Below are 20202 nucleotides of genomic sequence, written 5' to 3'. Positions count from 1 at the left end.
CACTCCTCTCTGGGATTCAAAGAAACAAAGCAAGAAAACAGACAAAATCCAGCCCGGTTGTGAGGTTTTCATAGTGGGTGGGGGTGGGGTATTGAAAGGTTGAAGGGCTCCAATGGCCTGTGAGGCAAGAGTTCTGTACTCAGTGGTAGAGGCGGTGTGACAACTTACATTTGCAGGGGTATGAGAAAGCAATCCTGAAACAAATACGATATAAATCGATATAAATCAACGTTACTCAATAAGGACAAAACAGAACATTCACACATTTCATTTCTAGTTTGTATGAATGTCTTCAACTCCCTCCTGCTTCTAGTTGCAATGGTTTAGCTTATAAACTTAATGTGTAGAACAAGAACAATATATGTAATTATCATGCTTATGTCTGTAATTCCTGACTTTTAGACATACCAAAATTAAAAGTTAAGTGTCATGATCACTAACTTTGTATAGAAGCAACTTGAAACCAGGTGAGAGTTATCATTCTTAGTTTTCATGAATATTTCACATGGTAAAAATAATTCTTAATGAGAATTGAATTTTCAGTTGTTGAAGAGAATGAATCATACTATGGTTGTGAGCAAAACTGAGCTGTTTTTTTCTTTGCTTTGCTTTGTTCTCATTCATACGTATTTCTTCCTACTCCAAAGAAAGTTCTAAAACTGGATTGTCATCAGAATGTCCAATGTAGATGCTATTTATGTAACTATTTTCCATCTCCAAAGAAGAGAAAAACAAATTTCAAAATGTGTTTTAATGTACATATTTTCTAGTTACAAGGTGGTGTCATCATGTTACATTTCAAACACATCCTTTTTTTTTCAGAGTCAGTATTATCCAGAAAGTAGTCAATTCTGCAGTTTCAAGGAAGTTTTTAGATAAACTAAGCACACCTTTTCCTGATGGTCGCCAGTGTATCTCAATCTATTTCACACTCTGATCAATGAAAAAGATTCACATACATGACCACATCTGAGGTGGTTTAGTTGAAAAAAAAAATCCAGTTTACTGAAATCCTGGAAGAAAATAGAAACACTTCTTAAAAGCAGGTAATGGCAAACTGAATTTAATCATATTTATTGTCATCAGAATTATTTTTTCTAGGAACAAGAGCCTGGCAAGCTACCCACGGCGTATTCAATAGGCCCAAAACAGTAACAACAAGTCTCACAATGGAGATGTTACTGGTGCTCGCTTGAGCAAATTGATGAACCACGGAACAACAGTGCTACAGTGCAGTGCAGGAACAAGAGTACCAATATCAAACAATTTCTGCAATAATTTACTTCTAGACATTTCCATATGTTAAGTGATTACTCTGCTTATTAGTTGGAGAGCTTATTTTTGCAACATTTGTAATTCGCAGAGAGGGAACTAGAGAATGGGTTCATCTATCGTGTGCTCTCAGGCCCGTTGACTTCTTGCCCCTTTAGGTTAGAAAGATTCAGAGACTCAGCCGAGACTAGAAAGTGGAAAGAGCAAAAAACTCTCCTACTCCGTGAAGCCTTTCGTGGTTCAGGGGTGCTTTCCGCCCTCAGAGAACTTACCTTCTGGAGACTCTGTGGTGGTTTCCTCAGGAAGATGCAAACCTCTTGGGATGCCAGCAGGAGTTGTCACCACAAAGTCATCATCTATGCCGCTTGGCGTTGGGAGGGGACCCTCTGGGGTTCCATGGAGGGCAGGGTTGGGTTTTGCTTGTCCAGCTGGAAGTATTCTGTTATGCAAGTCTGGATTTATCTGACTGTTGGGTAGGATTGCTCCCTGGAGTAAGGGTTGGAAGACCAGGCCTGTCAACAGGGGTGAGGCCACTGGCTGCAGTGAGGAAGGAAAGAGAAAACGAGACAGAGGAACACATTGTAAAGCTGGTAGCATGTCATCTTGGAGGGCAACGGTTTGGGGGGAGGGGTAGCAGGATGAAGAGGGCAGAGTCAGAGAAAAGAGAAGACAGGAAATGCCTCTTTGAGCAAAACCTCTTGCTGGTTTCGCTATTGGAACTTCTTGCAGTGCAACATTTCCCTCTGAGAGGAAAAACCGAATAAAATCAACCGCTGGGAAAGGAATAATGCAGAATTTGTTCATATCAAGTGTATCAGAGGTAAAAACAAAGTAAAAAATATGAAAGTATTTTCGCTTTCTGCCTTAGAGGTCTGAGAACTATTTCTATCTTCATCAATCCACAGGAATAAAATGGTTGAAAATCAGTGATCTAAATAATAAAGATAAATGTTATCTTATCAAAATTGTATGTGTGTGTGTGTGTCTGTGTTAGGTACATGGGAAGTGTAACTATTAGTGCATGCTTTACAGGGATGTAAAACATGTGAAAACATAAGAAAAAATTTAAAACACTGTTATAGTGCATATAAAAATAACTCTTATTTTGAATCTACTCTTTTTTTTTTTTGCACCTTGGGATCTAAGTTGCTTAAGTTTTCTGAGCCTCAGTTTCTTTATCTATAAAATTGGATTAAAAATCTGTACTTTGGGGGAGCTGTTATAGTTTAGTGTGTCGGAGTTAATGCCTTGCATATATGAGGCCCCACCCCTCTCCTCAGCACACACGTGAAATATTTACTCTGTAATTTGATAAGGATTCATGGTATAGAAAGGATGAACTAAGATACATTAATAGATGCAGGTGTTCAAGTATCTGTGCTGGCAAAAACTGCCCCATTACTTGATTTTATTCATAGGCAAATATTTACTTTTTTGTTTTTTAAAATTGAAAGATTACATTAAACTGTCTTCCCAGGTGTTTCCTCAGCTTTTTATTCTGATGCCAAGTTAAGTATCACATGAATGCAAATTATTGTAGTAGTAGTAGCACTGTTGTTCCATTGTTCATCGATTTGCTCAGATGAGCACCAGTAACGTCTCCATTGTGAGACTTGTTACTATTTTTGGCATATCCAATGCGCCATGCCCTACCCACTGTGCTATTGCTCCAGCCCATTGTAGTAGTAATAAAAACAAATTTAAATACTAGGAAATATAAAAGTTATTTTACCAATTCCTCTGAGCTTAGAATAGTACCCTAAAAGGAAAAATAATAAAAATTATTAGACAAATTTTAATAAATTCACATAAGAAAAAATCAACATACTTAAAATAATTTAAGAGATTATAAAGGATTAAATCTTTTTAACAATATATTAAGCAAAATTCTTTTGTGACTTGCATTACAAAACTCGATACAGCATATGACATTATACTTCTAACATCTGTTTCCTGAGTCGCACAAGGCATTCTACATTACATTTATATATTTGTATTGTTAAGTAATTAGTATTCAATGTAGGAAACTTTGAGAATGTGAAAAACAATAAAAGGCAAGCCCCCCTAGTTCTAATAGTTCTAGCATTTTGTCCAGATGTTTCTCAACACATTTTTATGTAATAGAAGCCGTGTATGCAGATATTTTGTTTACCTTTTATTTTATACTACAAAACTATCATTTAATTATATTCTAACAAATTTGGAGGAAAATACTTTAAAATGTTCACAAAGTATTTGATTTGTATGTTGAAAGCTTACTTAATCATTTCTTTTTGTTTAAATTTAAGCTATGCCCAATATCCTTCCGAGCAACATGATTTTAGATTTATTTAACTGCTTAGATAGAAAGTGCTGAATAAGTTTAAGTTCTTATAAATATATTTCTATATAAATATATTTATAAGATAAATATATTTATTTATAAATAATAGAAATAGAAATATATTTATAAAGATATAAATATATTTATAAAGAAATATATTTATAAATAAATATTTATTGTATTTTAGGTTATTGAGAAGTTTCTAAATGGTGCACTGAATTGACATGAATTTTATATTTGAATCTTCTTTTAGAATCCAAAGGTGATAACAGAAGCTCACATTTGATTTTCTCTTAATAATTTTATCAGCAATATCAATAATTCATTTTGCAAAGGAAAATGTAAAATGAGAAAAAGTTATTTAAAATTTAAGAATGAATACATGAATATATTATTTTATATTAAGTATCTGCCATTAATTATTAAATCATTCCAAAATAATATTGATTTAAATAATTTTACTAATAGTTTGTTTTAAATAAGTTACACACTTCATAAATGTCTTATATTTTTAAATCAAGCAAAATTGCTTTTACTGAAATTAATTTAGAGGGCTGTGAGGGAGAGAAAGAAAGAGAGAGATACTAGTTCAAGATATAACAAGGGTTTCTCCAGAATGGGGAAAGTCCATCTGTATCATTTTTGTGAGACTGCAACTCACAAAATGTAAGTAAGTATATTTAGTAAGTAAGTAAGTAAGTAAGTAATTTAATTACTTATTTAGTAAAGTAAGTAATTCTACTTACTTTAAAATTGGAAATAAAAATAATTTTTTTTTCTTTTTGGGTCACACCCAGCAATGCTCAGGGGTCACTCCTGGCTTTGCACTCAGGAATTACTCCTGGCAGTGCTTGGGGGACCATATGGGATGCCGGGGATGGAACCCGGGTCGGCCGCGTGCAAGGCAAACGCCCTACCAGCTGTGCTATCGCTCCGGCCCCAATAAAAATATTTTTAACAGAAAACTTTTCTATAAAAATTAAAGAATTGAAATGAAATAGTAAAGAATAATATACCTAGAACACTGCTGGTACATAATAGGTGCTTAATAAATGAAAGTTCTTTTGATTATTAGTGTTACAGTGCAAAGGAAATGGGAAACTTGTAACTATTTGGTGACTTGGGGTAGGATTGAATACTTCACATCAAAAATTACTTAAAATTTAAATTATACTTAAAATTATCTTACCTGGGCTCCAAGTTGTGCTACAATAACTGGTAACATCTGCAAAAATAGTGAAAATTTCATTAAAAAATGAATTTGAGGGCAACTCTGACAAAAGACATCAATATTAAGATAATTCTCTGTGAATAGATCTTATCACTAATGTATCATCTGTAATCATATAGACTCAAGGAGCTGTAACTAAAACTCTTCCAATTTTCCAAGAGAGACCCAGAGAGATGTGATTGGAGGGTCCTATGTGGTGCCAAGGATGGAACTGATGTAGGCAGGTAGATAGGAAAGGGCCCCCATGGCAGTGGAATTCCTAAGAAGTAGTAAAACCAGTAGCTTAAGGCTGCAGAAAGCGCACCTGTGACATAGGAACTAAGGCCTGATAAGACTTCACCTGTCACCAACAGACCCAGAGAAGGCTGGACCCCCAGCAGGAAAGTAGGCCAGGAAAGGAATTTCAAAGATCATCAACTACTCCCAACTTTACCCGCTTGGCAACTTCCCTAGCAATAAACTCTTACTTAGCTAGAAGCCCCATGTGGGACAACTTGGGAAAACTCTATAAAAGCTACCTCAAACAGAGGAAGTGCGTGCATATGCTGCCCAAGCCCATGTGCTGTGCCCATGTGGCCAGGCACATGTGGTGCCCGAGCACATGTGTAGCCTGCATCTCCCCATCTCCCCTCTTGTGATGTGTACTGGGTTACTCTCCGCCTTTGGAGAAGTCCGAGTTCTCTCTTGAACACGTTACTCTCTCTTCCTTTCTTTACCTCATTCCCTTTCCTCAAAAAGCCTTCCCCCAAAATCTGTTTTAACTTCACTGCTCATCTCTTCCTGAAATTCTTTTCTGTGAGATAGGCAAGGACCTGGAAGGCTTGAGTCAGGCCTAGGACTAGACTAGCTTTCTTTTTCTGCAAAGAGCAGTTCCTCACTCCAGCCTGAATCCATGGCTCCCCGAGAAATCTGTGCTGAGAAGGTCAAGGAGGTGTCAGGTGTGGCTTGATGGCCACCTAGTGGGCTGCAGGGTCTGGTCTGTGCTGCACAGAAGCTCGCTGCAGACTTATCAGTTCTAGCCCTGATGGGTCAGGAGAAAGAGGCCGCCTCTCTCCATTACATAAGCCTCACATAAGCCACCTGTGGAGGCCCACTAACTTTAGGACCATGGCCAGCTGCATGCAAGACAAGTGCTTTAACCCCTGCACTACCTTTCTGGCTTCTATAATAGCTATTTTAAGCAGAGAATGATATATTGAAGCATTGTATGCACCCCCGCACCCCATACACACACCCTGGGTAATTGCTTGGATAGTTTGCTTAAAGCAATGGGCCGGGTTGTGGGAGAGAGCGACCATGTTTGGCATGTGCTAGGACAAAAGTTAAACTTTTGAGCTTTGTCCATTGCTAAAAAAATGCAAACGTGGGACTAAAGAGATAATATGGGAGTTTATTTCTCTGTCCTTGCCTAGCATTCTGCAGAGCCTGGTTTGAATTCCCAATACTACACATGTTCCCCCCAGTTTCTCAAGGGGTCACTCTGCTCAACACAGAGCCAGCAATAGTACCCAAAGCAAAAAAAAATGCAAACATGTCCAAAAAAAGTTATGTCATTTATAGCTTAGTGTGAGAAGATTTACAAGGTTTTATGAATTTAGATGTTGGTGAGTGTGGAAAAAATTAGGAACTTGGAAATTTTTTGCTGACTACAGATATGCTAAATTTAAATTGTATACATATCCTTGGCACCTCTGCGTGTATGTGTGTGTGTGTATATGTGTGTGTGTGTGTGTGTGTGTGTGTATTTTACAGCTGTCAGTGCTCAGGAAACCATCTCCTGTTGAGAATTGAGCCCACACTTCCTGAATGCAAAGCACAACTTTTTCTGGGGGCAGAGAGGAATAATTCTGGCCACCCAGAAAACCTTAAATAGAAAAAAAAACAAGTTTGAGAAGAACTCCAATAGCTCTCAGTTTTCTCCTTATATTTTCCATCATCAGTCTGCCTGCATTCTTGATGTTTTCCTGTCATTATGAATTCTAAAGAGTGAAGAAAAGATATGGTCAGTTTTTTTCTGGGTGTATATTTTTGGGTCCTCATAAGAATCAAATTTCCAAAGACTTCCATAGTTAGTAAAATATAGTGCCACAAATGATCCGGGTAAAACTTTAGAGGAGTTAAACAACCATTTCTTTCAGTGAATTTAGATGTTGGGTCCCCGCGAAGAAATATTCTCCAAGGAACACTGTGGCACTTACTTGTGGCTGCAGTTGCTGTTGTCCATTCACTGCCCCCAGGGACAGTGGGAGGGTTTGAGCACCAGGTGCAGGAGCATTTCGCTGAGGACAATAAAAAAATATTTTCATTGTGACTTTTTTTCAGTTTGAACATCATAAAACTAAAATGCACTTACTAAAGGCCAAATGTTCTATTTTTATTTATTGATTTTTTTAGGCACAGTGATTTAAAATGCTACTATTAATAAAGTTTTAGGCATACCGTGTCCCAACAGCGCACCCCACAACAGTGTCATTGTCCCTGTGCCATTGTTTTAAGGTCCTCTATCTGCAGCCTCCCTGAACTCCCCTCACCCCCAAGTTTTTGGCAGATTCAGTTCTGTAGGCTGACTCTCAGGGTTTTTCTTTCCATTGGCCAGTTGTTATTCATTCAAAGAGTTTTAATAGAAGAATTTGCTATGGCATTGTATACTATACTATATTGCATTTGGGCTTAGATATATAGAGCTTTGATACAGGGAAAAAGTTTAAAAATATAGAGCTATTTATCTACTTTAGACCCCCAAACTCTTTTATCACATAGCTTTCCTTTGACATTTTAACCCATTCTTTTTGAAAATTCTACGTAGATTTATTTTACCTTTGCTTTTTCTTTTGACGGCTACATCAGTGCTTCCTGAAATTTGTGATAGCTTCTTATTTTATGAAGAAATAGTAGCCATCACTGGTCATCACTGTAAAAATTGTGGGACTCAGAATAAAAGTCTGAGTAGGGTTTAATATGTATCTGTCCATTGGGGAAAATTTTACTTTGATTACGAATAGAACAATTACTTTTCTGCTTCAGACAGATTAAACTATATATTTCTATTTCTTCTAGTTTTTTTTGGTTGTTGTTATCAGGGTGATGGTGCTGTTTGTGTACATATGTGGATGTTGTAGAGTGTAGTGAGGATGATATATTGGAGGATGGAGAGAAGAGTTTGAAGACGAGTTGAGAAGAACCAAAAAGTGAAGACTTAAGTATCAAATTAATTCCTTTCTAGATTTACTCAAAAAATTTTGTAAAATTTGTTAAATTGTACCCAGCTTTAACTTTTCTTTTTTCTCTTTCAACTTATCTACAATGAATATATGTGTATGTGGATATTTGTAGCTGTGCATACATATAGTATTGGCTATATTTATTTAGCATTGGAAATTAAAATTACATGAGTAATACTTACCAGTTGTAGATCTGACCCCAGAGTGAGTATTTGTGTCAATGGTATTAGACTTAATGAAGGGAAGACCTGTGGGACATTGAAATTGATGCATGAGATATAGATTGTTCATTTCCTCTCTGGTATCAATAGAGGATCTCCTCAAGTAACTTATATTTCCAGCACAAATGGTTTTATAAAAAAAGGTAAATGGAGCTGAAGCCTAAAGATTTACACTAGCATCCACTCTTTCATGGCCGTAGGCATGACCTTTGCCAATATGTTGAGTTTATGGTAGTTATTATTTGAAAATGTGTAATTCACTTATATTTTATTATGAATTATTTATTTTTGTATTTAGTCTTATATGTCTAATTATTATTCTGTGTGTGTATGCTGTTGGATTGAATCCAGAGCCCCACACATGTAATATCTGTGTTCTACTGTTGAGTCATATGCAGAACCCCTACATTCTTCTCTTAAAGAGTTCCTCACATTATATAATCTTCATGCTTCTTAAAGAGTAAGAAGTATTGTGATTTGTATTCTTAATTATGTCTACATATTAAAAAGAGGACTTTGTACTCTCATGTTATCTGATTGTATTAATTCAGAAATTCTAGGTATAGATAAAAAGGGGTCCACCAGAGGTGAGCAAAGGCTGGAGAGGGACGAAGGAGTAGCTCTTTAAAGGCTACTCCTTCATCTCTTTAAAGAGCTCTTTAAAGCTCTTTAAAGTCTGAGAAACAGACTTTTTCAGTGACACATGAGTTCATCAGCAATAGTGGAATAGAAAATACCTTGAGGAAATTTGTCTTAATTAATTTTACAGGTTGGGCTGGAGTGATAGCACAGCGGTTGGGCATTCGCCTTTCATGCGGCCGTGATGCCCGCTCGAACAAATCGATGAGCAACGGGATGACAGTGACAGTGATATTTTTACAGGTTACATATTGATTTCTATAGGCTTTGGCAAACACCATGAATGATATCAGGACTTCAAAAGCATAGTTAACAAAACTTGGTTAATAGGTATCACAGTGCCTTTTCAAATTTTAGTAGATTTGATTTCTGGGTCAACTTATTATTTGGACAGAGGGACAAAGAATTAGGATGCTTTGCTTTCCCCAAGATAAATATATCTTTATGAAAGGCATCAAAAACTGTGTTGGTGTTTGTTTTTTTAAATATCTCTACAAGAAATCATTTCTCTTGATCAGCCAAGAGACTGCGCACTTTTAAGTTTTAAATCTGCTAGTCTGAGAATGTTTCCTCTGTTGCTCTCAAATGTTCTCTGTTTCAGGGCTCTTACCTGATTTGACTGCTGTTGGTTCAGTGTTGCCTGATCTGGAACCAAATTTATTGGAGGAAGTCCTAAAGCATGGTTGAGCTGCATCTGTGATAAGAAAGAAATATTGGAAGAGGTAGGAATGGGTTTCAAGTTTTGTTTTTATTTCTTTCAAGCAGTTTTTACATTGTTCCAAATATTCTTCCAAAATACAAGAATATGTGTTTTAAGACTCCATGTGTTCCAGAGCAGTTTTAAAATTCCCTGGAGCATTTTAAGCTTTATACGAAGTGAAAGGGCAGCATGGTATGCAATGCCAAAGCAGATATGTGGAGGGGAAGGAGAGAGGAAAGAGGGAAACTAAAGCATCTGCATTTTAAAAATTGCTGATAAATGTGATATTTTATTTTTACTAATATCACTGTAAAAACCCAGGGCACTAAATTTTTCACTGTCACACAGATTGAAATAAACTTACTTATTATCGGCATTTATTATCAGAAAAATATCCATGAAAGACTTTTGCTTTGTGAGAACAAACCATGCCCAGGGTGAGATTCTGACACAAAAATGTCACAGAAGATGTATGACAAATAACATGCCACCTTATCCCATACAAACAGGCAAATGCTATAAAAGAGCTAGATCACTTAAAATCAATTGACCAATTAAAACAAAACAAAATGGATACATAGCCATAATAGTAGAATCTTAAGAACATCATTTTTTAAAAATCTAATTCTCTGGTATTGCCTTTGTAAACCAATAGAGCTCCAAATTCCAAGTTTCTGCTCTGTAATTGCATTATCTTTCTTAAAAGGACATAGCCTGCATTACATTACCTATGTACAAATTTGTCCTTCCCCCAATTCTTGAGAAGTCATGATTTCTACTGTATTATTATAAAGTACCTTGTGTATACCTCATGTCTGACAAGTCATCCATGGATGAAACCCTTTCTGGTCAGGGGAAAGAATCACTGCATTAGGGTTCTCACAGGGGCGTGGGTGTGTGTGTGTGGGCATCTTGGGCACTCTCCTGGTGAAGTAAAGCAAGACCAAGACCACCAAGACCACAAATGCCAACACCATTGCAAACATCACCAAAATTATAATGAATTACAAAAAAACCCCACCCCAACCTCTCCAAACCAGTCACAAAATTTCAGGGTGAAATCTCTTTGCCAGCCACATAATCTAGTTGCATAGTATTTATTTATTTAGTTATTGATCGATTGGTTTTTGGGCCACACCCAGCTTTGCTCAGGGCTTATTCTTTGCCCAGGGATCACTCCTGGCAGGGCTTGGAGGGCCATATTGGTTGCTGGAAATCAAACTCTGGACAGCCATGTTCAAGGTAAGTGCCCTGCTGGCTATACTACCTCTCCAGTCCCTGTATGGTTCTCTTCCTAGCTAAGGACACTGAGGATCAGATAGGCAAATAGATATGCCAAGGTGAAAAGGCAAGGGGGAGAGCTTGTTCTATGATATAGGCGAGTGTTTGAAATCCTTGAAGAAAGAAATCCTTCCATTAGTTCCTCTCAGTGTATGTGCAGCCGCATTTAGGTGAGCCTTCTCTAGACAGGTTGAGCCTAACTAGTCAAATCCTGGAGGGCCTTGCCGTGTGGCTTTCAGCACGGTATCAACTCACTTTCTTTTTTCTTTCTTTCAATTTGTTTAATTATTTGCTTTTTGGGTTACACCTGCGATGCTTAGAGCTTACTCATGGCTCTGTACTCAGGGATCACTCCCAGCGGTGCTCTCAGGACCATGTGGGTTGTGGAGGATTGAACCCGTGTTGGCCGCATGCAAGGCAAACGCCCTCCCCTCTGTGCTATTGCTCTGGCCCCTCAACTCACTTCCTTACATCCCTGGAGCTACTACTAACTCCTGGCTTACTCTGGAATTTTCTCCCCCATTCTTTAAGAGGTAAAATTGATGCGTCTCTTCAAAGAGCCCTTTAACTTGTAAGCTTACATAATTATAAGTGAGCCTTCTCATTGTCTAACAGTCCTTGTCAGCAAACCAACCAGAGCGTCCTTAGAAAGCAACTCTCTGATCTTTGATAATTCTGTACAGCTTCTGAATTCACCTCAGTTTTCACTAACAGTCAGAAAACCTCCTATAGCCCCAAGGTCTTCTGGCCTTAGGCCCCCAGATTTTCTATCTGATCTTTTATCTCCCCTCAACTCTTCTCACTCCCCCTACTAGTGCTGTACAAGCCACTTGCTGCTTGTGGGGCAGAGGAGTCTCGCCCGTCACACTCTTACCTCCGTTTTCTCTATCTGGATCGTCATTTCCCCAGAGATCGGCTCATTCCCTTTCCCCACTCTAGCCTTTGCCGGGTTGACTTTGCTATGGAGTGACTCCTGAACACAGCACCTGTCCACTTTCTAACATACACCCTATTAGGTGTGATGTGCTAAAGACAATGGCTAAAAACAACACGAACAATGTTTTAATTGTTCATGTTGCAAATGGATTTATTTGCATGCCTTTATAATTTTTAAGCTTGTATAGAAATAATAATGAAAAAGCTTTGTCTATGTAATCTGATTTGTCATTTGTTAAACATCTTTACTGTACATAATAGACATTTTTTTGTTACCTCCCATAACCCCTCACCACTAACTCTTTAGCTGTTCAGTCATTATTTCTATTAGCACTTAACCTGTCTGTTACTTCTTATGAATAAAAGTGGTAGTCCCAGAAATTTTTATGTTGATTTTTGACAGTGAAAAGCTACACATGTATATATGTGCATATATATAATACTTTAAATATAGCAGAGGCATTATATTTAGAAGAAATATTAGTAAGCTTATTTAGTAAAGTTTAAAATCCTGAGTTTCTTACTTTCCTTTTTAAGAAACTAAACTTTTGCTGATGACTTATTTTCAAAAATTTGGGATAAAAATGGGAGGTTGGTTATTTGCATCTGCACTCCCACCTCCCATAAAGTCATTCTGTTCACCTCCTTCAAAGAATAGTAGTCATGATTTAATATTTCTTAAAAATTACTTATAAGCATCTATAGTCTTTGTGTATATCATGAGGAGTCATTTTATTTGTTGTTCTTACCATTTTATTTCAGAAACTTGCACAGCACCTGAATTAAGTTCTTATTGTGGTGGATGGTTAAAGAAATGCCCAGTGAACCTGAGATTCAGCTAAGAAAGGGTTCGTTTTGTTTTATATCATAGAAAATTCTTCTTTTTACTTTGTGTGTACATTCAAGAATCAAAGGGAAGTCTCTTCAGAGATACAAATTACTAATCTCTATCAAGTATTTAAGGGGTCCAGAGAGACAATCCAGGAATTCAGGAGTTTACTTTGCTTGTGACTGACCCTCCATTATCACGTGACTGTCTCTGACAGGCTCTCTCTCCCCTGCAATCACCGCCTGGAACAACCTCTGAGCACAGAGTTGGGAATCATTTCTGAGCACTGTTGGGTGTAGATCTGACCCACATCTCCCAATCCTAAAATATTGAGGGGTGCCTAGATGAAGTATATATTTGAAAATGTGTACTTCCCCCCCTTGTAACCTCCCCTTACAAACCTGTAAAATATATGTGAATATATCTGTGATGAAATGTTCTAAGTAAAATATATAGACATTTTTTGTGATATTTCCTTGGTACTGAATGACTGGGTAAGCTTTTGAGAATTTATGCTGTCAAAATGTTTCGTTTTTGATTTTAGACAATTAGAAAATGTGGTTTACTTATTTAGTTCAGAGCAAAATTAGTTTCTAGGAAGTGTTAATTAAGCCTCACTTCCATTTCCTCTATTTGAAGTGCTATTTCCCCAAACACTGGGGAAATTACCTTACCTCACTCAAGCCTTTGCACTGTTTTGAAAATACAATACTCATTTTGAGTAGATATAATTTATGATATATTATAATGTATATTATATATTTCATTCTTCTGGCAAAAGAATTGAAATTATCCCACAATAAAGATGGTATAATTTAATTTAATTCAATCAATTAATTTATTTTTGCCTCTCCAGGTGTCCTGGGACCACCATAGCCACCCCTGGCAGTGGTTGGAGGTAATCTAGTGCCAGGGATTGAACCCTGGCCTGTGCTTGCAAGGTATGTGCTCCAGCCCCCTGAGCTGTCTTCTGGTTAGTGATGCATTTTTAAGATGCAAGTATATTCAAATATGCGATCAGATCATCTTTCACCTTGGAAAATAAGAACAGAAAGCTAAAGGCATGAGTCTAAAAAAAGAATAGGTTTGAAGGAGGAAAGTAGACCCACAATTAGTGATAGAACAGTGCATGAAACAGAATAAACCATTGTACTTACTGGTAATGACTGAGTTGATCCTAAAAGACAAAGCAGTAGAATCGTAGTCTTCATGTTTCAAATTGTTACCTGTAACAAAACACAAATGCAAAAAGACTACAGCAAAATAGATGGTTTCTCTAAAACTCAGTTCTTTTTGTTTGAGAGAAAATGCTACTTTTTAAAAAGGATCATATTCTATTTGAAATATGGTCAGTTAATGTTACCTTTCTCTTAACAGGCAAAATATACAGGTGAGATAATATTCAAATAGGTTGGCTTCTCCAGTTTCTGGTGAATTTTTTACCCTTTGATGAACCTAGTATTTGAGAAGGAATTTAAATCCAACTATAAGAACTTGGCAACTGAGAGAGACCAATCAGGACTTAGCTGCCTGTGAAATCATTTGGTTTAGTTCATTTCCCAACGTTTCATTAAGTGAGTTATTAGTTGTAGACATTATGTTACTCAGTGTCTACTGTTTGAATAAAGGGTATTTCAGAAAGAAGTGACTTGTATAATTAAAAAAAGTGCAGACAAAAAATTAAAATTCTTGTTCACATTTATCTCTGAAAGAACTTCCCTGTGTTCCTGTTTTCTCATGTTTGTAAGAACAGACAAACCATCAAAATATACAGCACTGTGTGTAACTTAAAAAATGAGATACATTATTTATGCTGCTTTGCAAATTACTTTGCCTAACATGAAATAGGAAGATTATTTATATCAGCAGTATAATTTATTTAAAAATTATATTTTAATATGTTCATTTCATGTTTATGGCCTTTTATTTCATATTTATTTAATTTTAGTATTTTTTAGTTATGAAAGTAGTACACTGAGTAATGTTATAAATTATTTATGATATTTTCTTTACACACATGGTAGTATTTCTGTAAGTTTTAGTTCCAGAAGTTCTGTATTAAAAGATGTGGGTATTTTAAATTTTGAACAATATGGAAAAAATTGACTCCCCAAAATGTTGAATATTTGCTTTAATTTTAAACAGGGAAAATGTGCTATAATCTATAGAAATATAGAGGTTCATTTAAGTTTGGTTTACTAAAAGAACTATTAGGTGCTAACCCTAAGCTTTCAGGGTTCTGGACTTTACCTGGACTTTTGAGACTTACCATCTCTAGCAACTTCTGAGTTCAAATCAATGATGAATTTGTGTAATTCAAGATTTCATACAGCAGGCCATTAGGAATTTAGCTTATATTAGGGTGTAGAATGCCTGTTAGTGAAAAATTGCCTCAATGACACGTTCCCAGAAATTTTTCTTTAATTATCTAATTAATTATGTAATCAACTTTGTTACTATCCAGATACAAATGAGGAAATATTCTATAGGAGCGGACACACAAATTTCAATGTTTAACAAATTATATGCTTGTGAAATACAATAATAAAAACATTCACAGATATGAGGGGAGTGTGATTAATATTTGAGGGCAGAAGTCAGAGGAAGCCTAATAGATGAGGAGTTCCTTGAGCTGATTTTAAGAGAAAAATGAGATTCATTAATAGCACAAAGAGTACAATACTCATCAAAAGCCAGAGAGACCAAGTGTATAGCTATAAAACAATTGTTGTTTCCTATCACTTAAAGTGATAAGGGAATCAATGGAGGACAAATTGGAGACATAACTGATTTTAAATATCTGTAGAATTTTTGTTCATATTACTCATTTATATTATTATTATTTGTGAAAATATTATTTTCTTATTATTTAGAAATTATTATTTAAATTTTTTTTTATTGAATCACTATGTGGAAAGTTACAAAGCTTTCAGGCTTAAGTCTCAGTTACATAATGCTCTTCACCAGTGCACATATTCCACCACCAAGAACCACAGTAAACCTCCCCCCACACCCCCACTTCTCCAGCCCCCCACCTTGCCTGTGTAGCTGATAAATTTCACTTTACTTTCTCTTTACTTTGATTACATTCAACATTTCAACAAAAAACTCACTATTATTGTTTGGAATTTCCCCCCCCCTCCCAAAGTCAGACCTGCTGGAAAGGAAGCATTTGATAATTTGTTTTCCATTGCTGAGAATGAAGAGATAGGAGGTCGTGTGGCCACAATAGTGGCCATGAGGTTTTGAATTTCTGTATTTTAGTATTTTAGTAACTAAGTCCAGAGAAATTTCTGCCAGAAGTTGCATCATTGCTAGATCGTACCTCTCTGCTACATTATATTCCACATATGAATGCAATCTTTCTATGTCTGTCTCTTTCTTTCTGACTCATTTCACTTAACATGATACTTTCCATGTTGATCCACTTATATGCAAATTTCATGACTTCATCTTTTCTAACAGCTGCATAGTATTCCATTGTGTAGATGTACGAAAGTTTCTTTAGCCAGTCACCTGTTTTTGGGCACTCCGGTTTTTTCCACATTGTGGCTATTGTAAACAGCGCTGCAATGAACAGAGAAATGCAAATGTCATTTCTACTATACCTTTTTGCCTCTCCGGGATATATTCCCAGGAGTGGTATTGCTAGATCAAATGGGAGCTCAATTTCTAATTTTTTTAGCAATCCTGAAATTCATATGGAACAATAAGCACCCATGAATAGCTAAATGAATTCTTGGGAAAAAGAAAAATGGGAGGAATCAACCTCCCCAACTTCAAACTGTACTACAAAGTGATAGTAATTAAAACAGCATGGTACTGGAACAAAGGCAGAGCTGCAGACCAATGGAACAGGGTTGAACATTCTGACACACCGCCCCAAATATATGATCATCTAATCTTTGATAGGGGAGCAAGAAATGTGAAGTGGAGCAAGGAAAGCATGTTTAACAAATTGTGCTGTCAAAATATTATCTTTTAGGGCCTGGAGCGGGTAGGGTGTTGACCTTGCACACAGCTGCTCGGGGTTCAATTCCTCTGCCCCTCTTGGAGAGCCTGGCAAGCTACTGTTTTTGGCATATTGAATACGCCAAAAACGTATTCAATACGTATTCAATGTTCAATCCTGGTAGCTTGCCAGGATCTGCTGTGCGGGTGAGATACTCTCCATAGCTTGCTCCATTTCTTTGAAGAATGTCAAGGGTATCTTTATAAGGGTCGCAATGAATTTGTACAGTGCTTTGGGGAGTATTGCCAAAAACAGTAACAAGTCTCACGATGGAGAAATTACTGGTGCTCGCTCAAGCAAATTGATGAGCAATGGGATGACAGTGATACAGTGATTATCTTTTCGATTTCTTCATTAATTCCTGATTATGTGTTTCTCTTGAACTTGATAGAGGGTTCTTGGACCCTTGCTTTATATTTCTTTAGTCTTTTCTTTTCTCTGTGCTGCTGGAATTGTAGTCCCTGGCAATAAAATGATGACCAAAAGCGATAAAAATCCCTGTCCACACATAGTTTTTTTTTTTTTTTAAAGGAAGGGAACATTAATGATTTAAGTCTTGTTTTATGAAAAAGCAGCTCCTCACACAGGGGAATCCATATTCCCCCTGGGTATTATGTTCACTAAATGCATAGGGGAGGCATTTCCTTGATTTTCTTTTATTTTTCATGGAAGCAGAGTTTAGTTCCTGCCTCTGTTGGATTTGGGCCCCAAGTGAGCAGACTTGGATTCTGTCACCAGTATGAAGCACAGCACTAGTGAATAGCTCATTCTGATTGAATCACTGTTTTGTGACAGTCTGAGCAGCAGATGATTCAGGGAAGGGTCATGTATTGAGAGTTCGTTGGAGACATGCTTCCAACCCCAAGCTAGAAATGGGACATGTCCTAGCTCGAGAAACCAAGCAGTCAGATGGATTTTGACCAAAATAAACAAGGAAAATTAAGAAGGCTGAGTAATTTCTTACACCAGAAAAATTTGTCTGAAAGCAGATTACTTGTAATAATGTAATTATAAAGTTGGGTCAGAAGAAATAAGTACCGTTAAAGGGGAAAATTCTTGTCATTCCCCAAATGAGAGACTGCAGAAAAACAATAAGTTATATTATTTTTTTTTCAGAAATGACTCAGGATATCAGGATTCAAGAAAATGTTTTATAAGCTATAGGTGACATCACTTAACCCTGTAGGTCTGTCCCTTAAAAATATCATATTAGCTTTAGTTTGAAGTTTTTACAGGCTATGAATTCTTTTGAGAATCTGATAGAATTTATATATCATGGCCTCAAAAAATAACCAGTGAATTATAGTCTTAAAATGAATTAACTTTTCAAGCAAATACTTTTGAGTATTTAATGTTTTTTTTTAGGCACAGTACTAGACAATAGGATTGAGGTAATAAGTGCTAATTTGCTGTCTCTGGTGTAAAATGAGACCTCTGAGTCTAAGATTCAGTTATGTGAAAATCCAGTGCTTTTCAAAGTAGATGGGAGTGGAAAAGTCCTTTTAAGAGATTGGGAAGGAACAGCAACAAAGAAGGAGAACAGAATGACAAGTGGTCAAAGTGAACAGAATTGCTACGAGGTCAAGCACTGTGACCAAAATATGCCCATTTAGGAACCAAAGGGCATCATGTTTAGTGAAATAAGTCAAAAGGAAAACAAATACTGAATGATCTTACTCATCTAGAGTCACAAAGCAAGTTTATACTCTTTATTTCTGATGTACACTGTTGGATATTAACCCTAAGTGTTTTGAGCTTCATCTATGAGTTGCCCCTTTTCCATCTCAGATATTACCATGCTCTTGCTAGTATCCCTAATTTAAAGTTTATCTTTAACCTTTTCTTTGTGTTTTACCTCTCATTTTCACAGTTCCCCAAGTCAGTTTTGTTTACTTATAAGCCAAAACTTTTTGGTAATTCTAGACTTTGTATTTGTAGTGCTATGTATTTGAAGGGCTATGTATTTGTACCTGCTTTTCTATTTCCCCTGTAGCGTTTTTAAATTGTACTATAGAGTAATGTTCTTTGGTTATATATGGAAAGACTGCTAATGCTATACTCCTAATATTTGGGAGTTGATAGACTCTGAAATATATTTACTCCTGGGCATTGGTCATAATTACTTGACTCAGGCTTCAGTTGCTGTAGTTCCTGACACCTCAAAAGGGAGGTCCCATTGTGGGAGAGGGATGGACCTGGGGAAAGTGGTGAAGTTACCCTGGCATCGAAATGAGCAGGGAGGACATTTGCCTTGCAGGCTGTGGACCCAGGTTTGATTCCCTGCATCCCATATGGTCCCCTGAGCAACATCAGGAGTACTTTCTGAGTGCAGAGCTAGGAGTAACTCCTGAGCAACCTAACTAACCTAAACTACTATATAAATTCAATATAATTCCCAGAAAAATCCCACTGAATCTCTCTAAGGACTTATAACAAAGATAAAATTTGTATAGAACCATTAATATAATGTGATATAAAAGTATAATGTAAAAAATATAATGTATAAAAGTATAATGTATAAATATGAATAGTATAATGTTCATGCACAATGACTAGAAATATTATCACTATATCACTGCCTTTACACATGTACTGTCTCTCTGGTCTTTGTAAAGATTTTTTGTTTTTGTTTTTAGGATTCTTGGTCTCTAGGCTGTAGATGTCAACGATTCCTTCTTTTTTAAAAAAAAATCTGGAATAGTACTTAGCAAATGTATATTCCCTTTTTTTATTATTGAATAACTGTGAGCTATACTTACAAATCTTTCATGTTCGAGTTTCAGTCATGCAATTATCCAACACCCATCCCTCCACCAGTGCACATTTTCCACCACCAATGTCCCCAGTATCCCTACTCCCCCACCCCACACACCAATCCTACCTCTTCTCCTGCCTCCATGGACGATAGTTTCCCTCTTACTCTTTCTCTACTTATGGGCATTATGGTTTGTAATACAGATAATGAGAGGCCATCATGTTTTGTCCTTTATCTAATTTCAGCACATATCTCCCATCCCGAGACATCCCTCCAACCATCATTGACTTAGTGATCCCTTCTCTATCCCAGCTGCCTTCTCCCCCAGCTCCTGAGGCAGGCTTCCAACGGTGGAGCAGTTTTTCCAACCCTGTCTCCACTGTACTTAGATGTCTGTCTTATATTATCACAATCACAGTCAGTCACAGTTACAGTCATCCAGTTGCTCATCGATTTGCTTGAGCGGGCACCAGTAACCCTTCATTGTGAACCTATTGTTACTGTTTTTGGCGTATCGAATACCCCATGGGTAGCTTGCCAGGCTCTGCCTTGCAGGTGCGATACACTCAGTAGCTTGCTGGGCTCTCCGAGAGGGGCAGAGGAATCGAATCCGGGTCGGTCGCGTGCAAGGTGAATACCCTACCGCTGTGCTATCACTCAAGCCCATCTCATATTATGATATTTTATATTCCAAAAATGAGTGCAGTCATTCTATATCTGTTCTGACTCATTTCACTTAGCATGATACTCCCCACGACCATCCACTGATAAGCAAATTTCAT

The 20202-nt window shown here is 36.9% G+C and overlaps 1 protein-coding gene across 1 annotated transcript; it reads right to left on the bottom strand.

Annotated features, from left to right (window-relative positions):
- Positions 1-1388: 1388 nt before the first annotated feature.
- On the bottom strand, positions 1389-13864 carry AMTN (amelotin). The gene is made up of 8 exons (XM_004617916.2): positions 13811-13864; positions 9518-9601; positions 8230-8295; positions 7025-7105; positions 4785-4820; positions 3005-3031; positions 1545-1809; positions 1389-1459 (listed from the first exon to the last, which is right to left on the bottom strand). Exons 1-8 carry the CDS (start codon positions 13862-13864, stop codon positions 1389-1391), a joined length of 684 nt encoding a protein of 227 aa, XP_004617973.2.
- Positions 13865-20202: the final 6338 nt, after the last annotated feature.

The sequence above is a fragment of the Sorex araneus genome, chromosome 5, assembly GCF_027595985.1.
Source record: "Sorex araneus isolate mSorAra2 chromosome 5, mSorAra2.pri, whole genome shotgun sequence".
Taxonomy (NCBI): Eukaryota; Metazoa; Chordata; class Mammalia; order Eulipotyphla; family Soricidae; genus Sorex; species Sorex araneus.
Note: the sequence above shows the minus strand (reverse complement) of the source record. Positions and strands in the feature narration are given on the sequence as shown.